At 38.4% G+C, this 13,885-nt stretch overlaps 1 protein-coding gene across 2 annotated transcripts in view; it reads right to left on the bottom strand.

The window, feature by feature from the left end:
* ICE2 (interactor of little elongation complex ELL subunit 2) overlaps positions 1–13,639 on the bottom strand; it is a 66,414-nt gene extending 52,775 nt beyond the window's left edge. The window contains exons 1-4 of one of the 2 annotated variants that reach the window (XM_007458881.1): positions 13,504–13,639; positions 11,107–11,211; positions 5,668–5,929; positions 4,610–4,729 (exon numbers count right to left, since the gene is read on the bottom strand). In XM_007458881.1, coding sequence (XP_007458943.1) covers positions 4,610–4,729; positions 5,668–5,929; positions 11,107–11,211; positions 13,504–13,544 — 528 coding nt within the window. In that variant the 5' untranslated portion in view covers positions 13,545–13,639. The remainder of the gene's footprint in view (positions 1–4,609; positions 4,730–5,667; positions 5,930–11,106; positions 11,212–13,503) is intronic. The other variant, XM_007458882.1, reaches the window with a different exon arrangement.
* Between the last annotated feature and the right edge of the window lie 246 nt (positions 13,640–13,885).

The raw sequence follows: 13,885 nt of genomic DNA, 5'->3' as shown, positions 1-13,885 counted from the left end.
AAACCCAACCCCAGCCATAAATAAATAAATAAAGCAAACGGTCAACAAGTAAAAATAAACACAATTATTAAAAAAAAAAAAAAATGTATTAAAAAAACTTTTATCAAATAAAAAACCCCCAATGTATACAGTAGTCTCCCTTATCCATGAGGGATATATTCCAAGACCCTCAGTGGATATCTGAAATCGTGGATAAGACTGAATATCATTTCCTATTCATACATACCTATGATAAAGTTTACTTTAAAAATTAGGCACAGTAAGAGATTAGCAGCAATAACTAATAATAAAATAAAAACAGAACAGTTATAGCAATATTGTAATAAGTTATATGAATGTGGTAACTTTCTCTCAAAATATCTTACAAATTTAATGTCTTTTCAGTCTTAACTAAGCACTTATCATACGCTGCGGCTGTAACTTTTGCAGTTTGAGGTGTGACAGCAGAACACGAATTTCTTATTCCTTCGTTATAATTTCATGGATAGAAGATTCGTTCTTACTGCAGATCTTAGTAACTGCAGCATATGATTTTTGTTCTTTCCTTACTAAGTTGAGAACTTTCGCCTTTTCACTGCAAGGAAACACTGTGCGGCTTCTTTTTGGCACACCCAAACTGCCAGCATCACTACTCTTGCACTTTGGAGTCATTATCAAGTAAAATAAGGGTGACTTGAACACAAGCACTGTGATACCTTGAAAGTCCATCTGATAACCACGGTGGCTACTAAGAGATTAATGGGTGGGATATACTAGACAAAAGGATAATTCACTTTGTGGGTGGGGTGGAGCGGGACTGTGAGAGACTTCATCACACTACTCAGAATGGTGTGTGATGAATTATTTCTGGAATTTCCATTTGTGGGTAACTGATACGGAGTAAAGCAAAACCAAGATAAAGGGGGGACTACTGTACAACCCATAAAACTTTTGTATTTAGGATATACAAAACCTCCCACATATCAGTAACAAAAAGATGGAAAATCAAGTAAAATAAAAGGGCAAAACTTGAACACTCAATTCACAGGAAATGACCAAGAAACAAAGGAAAAGGTACAGTCTTAGAAATATAGCACCCTATCCTCTAGATTGGTTAAAACTAAAATGACTAAGTATGAATTGTTGAGGATATGGAGTAAAAACCTCTCAAACACTGCTGGGTACAATGTAAAGTGGCATAACCACTTTGGAAGACAGTCTAACATTATCTATTGAAGTTGAAGATATGCATACTCTATAACCCAACAATTTCATTCCTAGTCATATACCCAGTAGATATGTGTGTACATGTGCAGCAAGAGACATGTATGAGAATTTTCATAGGGGCACTGCTTAGAATAGCTCAAAACTGGAAACAGCCCAGATTTTGATCAACAGAATAAACCAGTTTACTTATACATGTACAGAAATAAAAATGAATGAAATACAACTACACACATACATACATATGAATCTCACAAACATACTACTGAATAAAGGAAGAATTCTGTTCACATAAAAGAGCAAAAGAATTCACATAAAATTCAAACACAGGCAAAAGAAAACTTGAATTACCAAAAAAATTTTTTTCTTAAAGGCATGGAAATTATCAAACCAAACTTGGCACAGTGATTATTTCTTCAACAAGGGAAAATGTTATTATCTAGGAGGGATACACAGGGGCCTTCTAGGTTACCGGTAATGTTTTATTTCTTGACTTGGAAGAGAGTTACATAGGTGTTCACTATATAATTATTTGTTAAGCTGTACATATTTGTTCTAAGTACTTTTGCATAGGTACATTACATTTCATAATATAAAATTAAAATTTTAAAACAATAAAAAGGTTAGAAAAAGATCAGTGAGTCTTTGGGGTAAGATGTAAAGTGTAATAAGACAATGTGCTGCCAAGTCAGCCTGGCTAAAAAGCAAGACCTAATGCTGACTGCTGGCTATCAAATAATGTACTCTGTACATAAACGGTTTTATATTCACTTAACAAGCAATTATACTGGGCACTTGCTGTGTGCCAGGCATTATTCCAGTGACTGGGAACACCCCAATGAGCAAACAGTACTTACATATAAGTGTTAGGGAGAAAGACAATAAACAAAACATGGTAAAGGAAATGCTGAGGGTGATGCTACTTTTTATACGGTAATTAGGAGTATCCTCAGTGATAGCTGACAACTGAACAGAGAGAGACTTAAAGGAATCAAGGAACTAATCCATGCAGGTATCTGGGGAACAGCCTGCCAGAAAGATGGGAACAGCCAAAGGCCTTAAGGCAGGACCGTGCTTGATGTATTCAAGAGACACAAAGAGGTCAGGAGGCTGGAATGGAATAACTGAGAGGAACACGCAGGAGATGAAGCAGGCTTGGGGTGGTGGTGGTGAGGAGGCAGGATCATGTAGGGCACTGCAGAACTTTCTAAAGACTGTCTCTTCCTGAGTGAGATGAGAAGCCATTTGAAACCAGCAAAATGAGGGGATGTGATTTATGTTTTAAAACCATCATTGTGGGCTTCCCTGGTGGCGCAGTGGTTGAGAGTCCGCCTGTCGATGCAGGGGACACGGGTCCGTGCCCCGGTCCGGGAGGATCCCACATGCTGCAGAGCGGCTGGGTCCGTGAGCCATGGCCGCTGAGCCTACGCGTCCGGAGCCTGTGCTCCGCAACGGGAGAGGCCACAACAGTGAGAGGCCCGCATAACGCAAAAAAAAAAAAAAAAAAAAGAAGAAGAAAAAGGTTAAGATAGTAGGTTTTAAGAGTATTTTAGCACAGCTTTTTTAAAAAAGTGCTCATTATAAATTGGAGGACAGCAGAGGGTATAAGTTCTACTTTAAAACAAACCCTTTTTTTTTTTTTTTCTGGTATGCATGGGCCTCTCACTGTCGTAGCCTCTCCCGTTGCGGAGCACAGGCTCCGGACGTGAAGGCTCAGTGGCCATGGCTCACGGGCCCAGCTGCTCCGCGGCACGTGGGATCTTCCTGGACCGGGGCACGAACCCGTGTCCCCTGCATCAGCAGGCGGATTCTCAACCACTGTGCCACCAGGGAAGCCCTATCTTAACCATTTTTAAGTGTAGGGTTCAATACTATTAAGTATATCACATTGTCTTGTACAGTGAGTAGTTTTATTTATTTATTTATTTCAAATGTATCAATTTTATCATGTATGGTTTATTTTTTTAATTTTTAAAATTTATTTATTTATTTTTGGCTGTCTTGGGTCTTCGTTGCTGTGCACGGGCTTTCTCTAGTTGCTGTGAGCGGGGGCTACTCTTTGTTGTGGTGTGCAGGCTTCTCATTGTGCTGGCTTCTCTTGCTGTGGAGCAACGGGCTCTAGGCGCGCAGGCTTCAGTAGTCGTGGCCCGCGGGCTCTAGAGCTCATGCTTAGTAGTTGTGGTGCACGGGCTTAGTTGCTCCACGGCATGTGGGATCTTCCCGGGCCAGGGCTCAAACCTGTGTCCCTTGCATTGGCAGGCAGATTCTTAACCACTGTGTCACCAGGGAAGCCCTGACTAGTTTTAAAGGCTTAAAAAAAAAAATTCAGACTGGTGTTGGTGTTTCTAGATGAATTCTACTACAACTCTACTATTAAGTTACTACTCAAGTAGTGTACTCTAAATTTTTCCTACGCCCACTACATGATGGGAGGATTTACATGCTTTGCTAATAAATATGCATGAAACAGATAGTTAGTGGGAAGCATGAAACAGTTAGTGGGAAGCAGCAGCATAGCACAGGGAGATCAGCTCCGTGCTTTGCGACAGCCTAGAGGGGTGGGATAGGGAGAGTGGGAGGGAGGCTCAAGAGGGAGGGGATATGGGGATATATGTATGCGTATGGCTGATTCACTGTGTTGTACAACAGAAACACACACAGTATTGTGAAGCAATTATACTCCAATAAAGATGTACTAAAAAAATAAATGATAATTGCCCTCAAAAAAATTAAAAAATAAACCTGCATGAATAATTTAAGTATCAAAAAATTATTTGGGGCCTCCCTGGTGGCGCGGTGGTTGGAAGTCCGCCTGCCGATGCAGGGGATACGGGTTCGTGCCCCGGTCGGGGAGGATCCCACGTGCCGCGGAGTGGCTGGTCCCGTGAGCCAAGGCCGCTGAGCTTGCGCGTCCGGCAACGGGAGAGGCCACGACAGTGAGAGGCCCACATATCGCAAAAAAAAAAAAAAAAAAAAGAAAAAGAAAAGAAAAAATTATTTGATGAAATTTATCATCTGGTGGCTGGTTACCATGAAAACAGTGAATATAAATTTATATGACTAGGTTCTAAAGGACCATACAGATTTTTAAGGACCAAGATAACTCCTTAAACCCCATTCTCTCGCAAGGGAAATCATTGCATCAGATCAAACCATCCATATGAGTAAAATATAACTCAAATACAGTAGATCATTAAAAGAAAAAAACATGAATATACTATAGTACCTAATTTTGAGGTGTCAGTATTTCTATTATTTAAATACATGATGAATAAAAGACCTACATACAATTTGGTCTCTAATTTGACAATATTAACGTGTGCTTTTGGAAAATCATCACACATTTTAAAATGCTGCTATTGCACATTACTTGGCAGTTTAAGTAAATGTGATTTTTTTTTTTTACCTCTGTGAAGAGACGAGCGTCATCAGAAAGCATATTATAATCCTGTGCACATTTCTTTGCAGAATTCTGCAAAAATTTTAGGAATTCTGCAACTTCTTCACTCACATGTTTTTTCATATCCTGATTTTGAAAAAAAGTAGACATACCTTAGAATAAGAAGCTTGGTTAAAAACAATCACTTCTCAATTGCTGCACTAATAATATGGACTTAAAGTACCATGTCCAAAGCAGAAATCACAAAAAAGTTCAATCCACAAAAAGAGAAAAGCTAATGACTAATGCTACAATATATGATTAGGAATTAATAAGCTCATTTTATAAAATGCTCTTAACATAAAAGGACAAACACCCAAATGGAAAAATAAGCAAACATATAAATATGCAAGTTACAAAAGAAGAATTAGAAATGGCTTACAAACACATGGAAAATGCTTATTTTCATTAGTAACCGCTGTAAGTTAATATAAAACAAGAGACTGCCATTTTTTCCATATCAAATTAGAGGCAAAAAAAATAATGTTCATTATTAGTGAAGATACTTTGAAAAAAACCTTCTTACAGTACTGATACATACAAATTGGTTTAAACTTTTTTTCAGAACAATTTACTCATGTGTAACTGCAGATCAAAGCCTTAAAAACATGTATAGTTGTTGATCTGGTAATTATATTTTTAAGAATTTATCTTGAGGAAACAATCATAGATATGAACAAAGAGTTTGCAACAATGACATTCAGCACAGCATCACTTACCTAATCGAGAATTTGGAAACTACTTAAAGTAATAATTAATAAAAATTTTAAAGTGGTTCAAGGTGCAAGGTAAAGTTCTACTGCTAGTACTTAATATGAACTGGGGTGAAATATACTCAGATCTAGAGCAAAATGCCTCAACTATAATAGAAACAATAGAATTAAAGCACCAATGTTCTGTCAATGAAACTCCTTATAGTTTCCATTTTTATTAATGTGATTGCACCTAAAAACATAAAAGCAAATTTCAAATATTTCTTAACTTTTAAATATTTTTTAACTGACGCTGAAGAAAACAATACATACCAAGTACTGCAAGTATTCATGTTTATTTATTCCAACAGCTTTGGAACTCACAGGGATTTTTGCATATTTAACCAACAAATCCACATAATTCCTCTGTTCTCTCTGTGAGAAACGAGAGAAACGAGGATAAGGAACTCTTGGTTTTGGAAGAAGAACCATTCCAACTGTGGTTTTCACTTTTTCCTTTGCTTGAGTTGCTGAACTAACTGCCGGCTCAGTTTCTACAGAACTTGCTGAGGCATTCAAATTTTCTCCTATACGTCTGGGGAAAAAAAATACAATTTACAGATATGTGCTTTTCACATGAAGATTACTATCATGAAACTTCATGATTCTCAATCACCAGGGAGAATATAGAGTGATTAACAGAGTAAATTCTGGATTATTATCTAACTCTGCCACCTGCATTTTGATGTTTAGCCATTTAGTATAAATTAAGTATTCTGCAGGATAGGATCACATTACAAGTTTACCTTCAATTACCTGATGGAGAGGAAGAGGCAAAATCCTTAGACAAGTTATTCAATTTGGAAGCTTCCTCCCTTTATTCAAGAGGGGTAAATCACTCTTGCTAGCTATATATGCAGGTATTTTGTGTTTACATTTTATTACAATTCAAGTTGTTTTTTAATACCTAAAGTCTTCAATAAGATATATCAGTTAATGCGGTGAACAAAAGCCACTAAGACCAGGATATGTTGGGGTCACAAACTTGAGGTTCACAAATTCGCTGAGATTCTAAATTTTCTGGTTTCCTCTGCTTTAATTATCTCAAGAATTAAAAAGAAAATCCCAACACTCTGTGATATATTTTATGGAAATAACAGTGGTTTTAGAAAAGTTGTATAATCCTCTATCACTCATGCACATGGCTGAGTTTATGGAAATGTCTTTATGTTTTGTATAGATATAAAAGAGAAATCCTGGCACATCTATAATGAAATACACTACAGGAAAAACTGCTGAGTGGCTAGAGAACCTGTTACCCTATCTGTTTATGAAAGGCTACCCCAAATTTTATAAAAACCACCTTACTACCCCAATTAAGGTATATGAATACAAATTTCTTATCCTGTACATAATCTGTCTCTATTGCTGCTATTCAGTGTTATAATCTACATTTTTCATAAGAAAGTCTTAAAGTACACACACACACACACACACACACACACACGAAACTACATTTCCTTAGGCTCTACAACTTCAATTTCCACCACAGTAATGATTTGGTTCCAAACTAAAAAGGGTGAGTTAAGCCCCATCCAAAGCTACCATTACTTTTAGATCAACATTAAAATATTAGAATAAATATGAAAAAAATTCCAAAATTCTTTAAAAAAAGACTTAGAGCCCTCAAATAAGGCAAAATATTCAAGATTACTCTTTTAGAGCTAAACTCTGGATGTAAAACTAACCAAGAGAGCAGGTTAGTAAATGGAAAAAGAATTTTGGAAATTAAAATAAGGATGCTTAGATTGGCTCTGAAAATAATACAGGTGAAAGAAGACATACTTAGCTACTAAAGTTTCTCCAATAACTGCATAAAAATAAGCATATTTTAGGTTAACAAAATGAATATTAACTGCTGATCTTGGGAGAAATGTATTACAGCAAATTGATTTCTCACTAGAAAATGTCTTGAGAGCTATTCAAACCTAACAGTATTGTGTCCGCAATTCTTAACAATACTGCTTCACAGCTGTCTCTCTGAATATGAGAACATGTCTGTCCTTGTGACACAAACTGGCAAATTTAATTAAGCTGCTGCAGCAACAAGATGCTGACTCAGATATGCCAGAGTAGGAATGTCAAGAAATTCTAGCAGTTTAAATTGGCTACATTCAGCAAAGAATGAAACGGCAGCACATCAAGATCATTTCTGTGTGCAGCGCTGTCAAAATCTTCATCAGGGTGCAAGCCAAAAGCATCTGATGGGGTTTTTCTATCCACATTTACAGCATTATATTTTATTTAAGTTGATGGTTTGAAGTTTTCTCCCTTCATTTTGTCAACTCTCCTTTTTTACTTTAAGTCTCTATGAAAAAAAGGCAGAATTCAAAAGTTTTCGTTTCCTATGCTTTAAGTCTCCTGGTTTGGGTAGCTTCTTTAAGTAGCATTTGGAAATGGTACTTCTAGCCTCCATCTAAAGTCTACCTGTACCTCCTGAATTTGATTTACTTCTATACATTAAACATATTAAAATTTCTTCTTTTTCTTCTTTTTTGTGTATTTGAAGCTTCTTTCCCCTTTGTTGGCTTAAAACTCAGTTATAAATATCTCTATCCAGAAACTAATTTTTTTTTTTTACATTTTGGCTGCATTGGGTCTTCGTTGCTGCGCACAGGCTTTCTCTAGTTGCAGCGAGCGGGGGCTGTGCAGGCTTCTCATTGCAGTGTCTTCTCTTTGTTGCAGAGCACGGGCTCTAGGCACATGGGCTTCAGTAGTTGTGGCATGCGGGCTCAGCAGTTGTGGCTCGTGGGCTCTAGAGCACAAGCTCAGTAGTTGTGGCGCACAGGCTTAGTTGCTCTGCAGCATGTGGGATCTTCCCGGACCAGGGTTCGAACCCCTGTTTCCTGCATCGGCAGGCAGATTCCCAACCACTGTGCCACCAGTGAAGTCCCCAGAAACTAATTTTTAAAAAGGCAAATATTTACCTTTTAGTGGAGGGAAAAGGGTTGAATAAAAACCTCCTATTGTTGAAAGTAGCATAATTAGAGGTATCAATATTTTCCCAAATATGTTTTTATAGAACACAAAATACAAAATTAGGGCTAATAAATTTACATTCTTCCAAGTCTTTTTTTGATTTTTTCTTCCTAGTTTTTTCATCAAGAAAACTGTGGTAATTTAATATAGTCTGAAAATCCATTCTTACTATAATAAAACTAAAGGTTAGCAAATAAGACTAGAAACATACGAAATCAATGACTTGTGTCTTTATTTCTTCTATGCTAAAAGGTGTATTATACTAACAAATTATTTTGTGCTATATAGAAATCTAACGAAAAACAAGTGATATTCTAGGAAAAAAAGATTTTAGGTGTTAAGTGTACTCAACTTCCAGTAGGACGTCCTCTCCCTTACAAATTTCAGACTATAACCCACGCTTGGGATATGCTGAATAGAACCGGATTTGAAAAGAACCATAAAATAATTAAGAAGCAGTAGCAAGGGACTTCCCTGGTGGGGCAGTAGTTGAGAATGTGCCTGCCAATGCAGGGGACATGGGTTCGATCCCTGGTCCGGGAAGATTCCACATGCCGCAGAGCAACTAAGCCCGTGTGCCACAACTACTGAGCCTGTGCTCTAGAGCCCGAGAGCCACAACTACTGAAGCCCGCGTACCTAGAGCCCGTGCTCCACAAGAGAAGCCACCACAACGAGAAGCCCACGCACCGCAACGAAGAGTAGCCCTCATCCGCCACAACTAGAGAAAGCTCACGCGCAGCAACGAAGACCCAATGCAGCCAAAAAAAAAAAAGATGCTCATTGTTTGTAACAGTAAAGGAATGGAAACAACCAAAATGAGTATCAGTGGTAGCAATTAATTGATTCCACTAAGAAATAGCACTGTCACCAGAAAACTAGGAGGAAAATTAGAGTGAGATATCTCTATGGTCAAGAGCTCACTGATGATTTTAAGAGGAGCAGTTTTAGTAGCCTAGTGAGGGCAAAAGGCAGATTACAGTGGAATGTTCAGTGAAAGCAAGTGCAATGGGATATGCAATAAATGGAAGGGTTTTTTTTTTCATCCTGTTTTTTTTTTTTTTTTTTTTTTTTTTTGCCGTACACGGGCCTCTCACTGTTGTGGCCTCTCCCGTTGCGGAGCACAGGCTCCGGATGCGCAGGCTCAGCAGCCATGGCTCACAGGCCTAGCCGTTCTGCCGCACGTGGGATCCTCCCGGACCGGGGCACGAACCCGTGTCCCCTGCATTGGCAGGCGGACTCTCAACCACTGCACCACCAGGGAAGCCCTCCATCCTGTTTTTTAAATCCATTCTCCAAATCTGTCTTTTGGCTGGAGAGTTTAATCCATTTAAAGTAATTATTGGGAGGGAGGGACTCAGCGATGTTATTTTGTTAATTGTTTTTGGTATGTCTTATAGATTTTTTGTCCCTCATTTCCTCCCAGCAAGCATATACAAGTATTTAAAGAAGTCTAAGTACAAATGAGAGAAGAGCTAAGAAAGCAACTAGGAGGGAATGTGGAACCCAGGGACTGAGATGGGACAAACTTGAGCATGTTTAAATATTGGTCAAGAGAGAACAAAGAGGGACTTCCCTGGCAGTCCAGTGGTTAGGACTCTGTGCTTCCACTGCAGGGGGCATGGGTTCGATCCCTGGTATGGGAACTAAGATCCCACAAGCTGAGCGGCATGGCTTTAAAAAAAAAAAAAAAAAAAAAGACAGGAGTTAAGAGGGGATGCTAATTGACAGAAAGGGTACTGAAAAGGCAGGAAAAGATGGGGTCCCATTCCATGCAGAGGCTACAAGTATGATTCCTCCATTGTAAAAGGAGTGGAGAAAGGATGAAAGTTAAAAATTAAGCTCCCCTAGGGGAGCTCCCCAATTCCTCATTTGGCATATTTTCACTCCTTTCTAGTAAACTTGATTAGTTTTAAGATTCATCCACAACAGAGTTGAAACAGGTAATCACAAAGGAAAGAAGAGCTGTTACAGGCAAGTAAGCAGTGAGAAGGGAAAATAATCACTTAATAGGCATTTTCATACCAGAAAAAAACTCTATGGCAATTTGGTGGTATCTATTAAAATATAAAATGTTTATAGAATCTGCCCAAACAATTCAATTTCTATGAATTTATCTTACAGAAATAATTACAATAACTTTATAAATGTTACTGTTTAAAATCCCAAAGAAAGAGGAACACAAACATTATGCAATGTAAAACTAGCTAAAAGAATTAAAAGTATCTCTGTATAGTAAAATAATATGCAACCATTAAGAAGACTGAGTTAATGTAGGGGCACAAAATACCCAAACTATTATTTTAAATGAAAAAAGCAAATTGCAAAACAGTTTTATAGTGTTTACAGCATTTTACAGTATTTATGGTGTGATCCCCCACCCCTTCTTTCGGCCACACCACACGGCTTGCGGGATCTTAGTTCCCTGACCAGGGAGTGAACCCGGGCCCTCAGCAGTGAAAGCACGGAGTCCTAACCACAGATCTGCTAGGGAAGTCCCCCCATTTTTGTTTTAATATGTATCTGTTCATGTGTTGAGAGAAAGGTCTTGAAAAGATATATATGCACACCAAAGAGTGGTCGCTTTTTGGTACTGAGTTCTTCTATTTTTTTAATTTCTACATTTCTATAATTTGAATTTATCATGGTGGATATAGATAGATACAAAACTTCAACTATCAGGAAAATAACAATCAAATATGGAAATAAATAACCAAATAAATAAACATATTACCTGCTAGATAAAATACATAGTTCTTTTAAACTTGGAGCCATGGAGTGATCTTTATAATTTTCTCGACAGAAAAATGTCTTAAGGCCATTTTTGGGGGAAACATCCCTGTAAAACAAAGTAATTTACTTGAATTTGACAATTCAAAATTTCATGCTAGATTAACAAGCATAATGGTACAACTGTAATTTAAAACTACATGTCCCCTACATCCCCTTTCCCAGAAAATCACCTCTTAATAATTTTAATTTCATATGTGAGTTTAGATGTTTTACTTCTTGGATAGTTTTTAACCTAGGCCCATTCTGAAATTCTCCAATTCCAACAATCAGCCTTGCTTTTTCCTTTAGTACCCAACTAAATGCCAGAGATACTTGAGAGTTAAAGATAGAACAGACTGAAGTACCATAAAGGGTCTGTCAGGGGCAAGGCTCACCTCAGGCTCTGTGGCATAACATTAAGATGTTTGATTGCTGAAAGAAAATGCTTCTTAACCTATTTTTGTCTCACTCACTATTGTGCTCAGCCAAAAAACACTACAAAGACTGATTATCCAACGTTTTTTGTTAACTTGGCAAATGTGATAAATGGTGTGCCTCTACTAAAACTACTTGCAAGGTCATATATGATTTTCTATATTGTAATTAATTTACAGACTAACATACTATAGTCAATGCTTTCTGTATAGTAAGCATCCAATAAATGCTGGCTGAACGAAAGAATTTAAAAATTAAACACACTGAGAACAATTAATCTAGGGAGAACAAAAATTAGAAGGATTCTGTAGCAAAGGACCATTCCAAGGACTGTAATACTGTGCAAAGGCTCTAAACCACGTTTGGTTTCACAATGTCAATGATATAGAAGAGCATCTGTGCTGCGTTTGAACACATTTTTTATGGCAAGGAGCATAAATGTGCGTACCTCTTAAAACTTACAAGAGAAAAATCTAGTCAAATGGCACCTTGTGGCTGGCCCATTACTAAAATGGGAAATTCTCGCATATTTGCTCCATACTCATTTCTTACTGTTTTAAAGGTGTTTATCTAAAAACAATAATTAAGATATTAATGATAAATCTAAAAAGTCTTATTTGTTATGCACCGGGGCAGTTTCTTAGTACTTGCTATTGTGCTGTATCTGTGACATCTCATTAAATTCTAAAGTTTTTGCATAACATACAAAAACAAAGTCATGGGCCTCAGGAATTGTGAGCTCCTTGGAGGAAACAATGTTTTCAATAAACAAATACTTACTGAACACATACTGATTGTATTTATTTGATAAACTTGACATGCTACACTTTGTAAATTTAAGGTGTACAGCATGTTACTTTGATAACATTTCTATATTGTAATATGATTGCCACTGAATCAATATTTATCACATTACATAATTATAGACAATATCATTGTCTATATGCATTATACTAGAGGACGTAGTGATTGAATCTTCTCTGAGTCAGGTACTATTTTAGTCACCTTTGTAATCTCTTGTAACATTTGTATTCTCCTCTGCTAGCAAACTCCTTCGCTGGTAAAGAGTAGATGCTCACTAAATGTGTGTTAAATTGGTCTAAAGCAGCACACACATTAGATTTCTACATAGCCACCATATTACTTAATAGAGTCCTCTATTTGTAAAGTTCTCATACACTTCTAAAATAGTCTATGCACTTACATTATCACTTGATATAGATTCCAATATAACAAAAAGAAGCTTGCCTATTCTTAAAATAAGGTTCTTGAACGCAGGAAAGTTCCAGCATCTCTCCTTTACTAAGATCAACAATAAATACATGATGGAGTTATACCTAGAAGCAATCTAAGTGCTGAATTGTTATCACTTTAGGAGAGGAAGTGCAGTCAAAGATAACTCAAAAGTGCCAGGCAGGTGTAGATAAGAACGGGGTAGGGCTTCCCTGGTGGCGCAGTGGTTGGGAGTCCGCCTGCCGATGCAGGGGACGCGGGTTCGTGCCCCGGTTCGGGAGGATCCCGCGTGCCGCGGAGCGGCTGGGCCCGTGAGCCATGGCCGCTGGGCCGGCGCGTCCGGAGCCTGTGCTCCGCAACAGGAGAGGCCACAGCGGTGAGTCTCCACGTGCCGCGGAGCGGCTGGGCCCGTGAGCCATGGCCGCTGGGCCGGCGCGTCCGGAGCCTGTGCTCCGCAACAGGAGAGGCCACAGCGGTGAGGGGCCCGCGGACCGAAAAAAAAATAATAATAATAATAAAGAAATTTAAAAAAAATAACGGGGTAGATGAGAATGGGGTAAACCCTAAGCCACTGTACTTACCTTCTTTCTGTTTCCTCCAAGTCTCTCCGGGCCAGACACAATCCTTTCCTAATGCAGCCACCAGACCCACTTCAATCCTCTTTAGGGGATTACAAACAGATGTAACTCACCAATTCAGCCTTGGTTCACCCATGGCCATCATGGAGCTCATATTCCTAGATTTCTGCTTCACTCTAGTTCACAATTCTGCTGCCTGGCAGTGTAGGCTCCTGAGGAGGCAGGAATGTCTCTAGAATTTTCACTCAACTGAGTAAAAACCAAAGGTCAAGAACAAAAGCAGGTGATTGGCTGGACCAGATATTGTTAACTCAGATGAGTCAAGAAGCTGTTCCTAACACCCACCCTCAATCGACACAGACACCTAAAATAGAAAAGGGCAGACAGACGAATATTCCCAGTCTCTGAGGCAGAACAGCGAAGCTAACATAGGATCCGTCCTTCTCCATTTAACTTATTCCAGGAACGTCACGAAAGAAGACCGTAACAGAATGG

Source organism: Lipotes vexillifer, unplaced genomic scaffold (genome assembly GCF_000442215.2).
Source record: "Lipotes vexillifer unplaced genomic scaffold, Lipotes_vexillifer_v1.1 scaffold102, whole genome shotgun sequence".
In the NCBI taxonomy this organism is placed as follows: Eukaryota; Metazoa; Chordata; class Mammalia; order Artiodactyla; family Lipotidae; genus Lipotes; species Lipotes vexillifer.
This window is presented reverse-complemented; position numbering and strand designations above follow the sequence as displayed.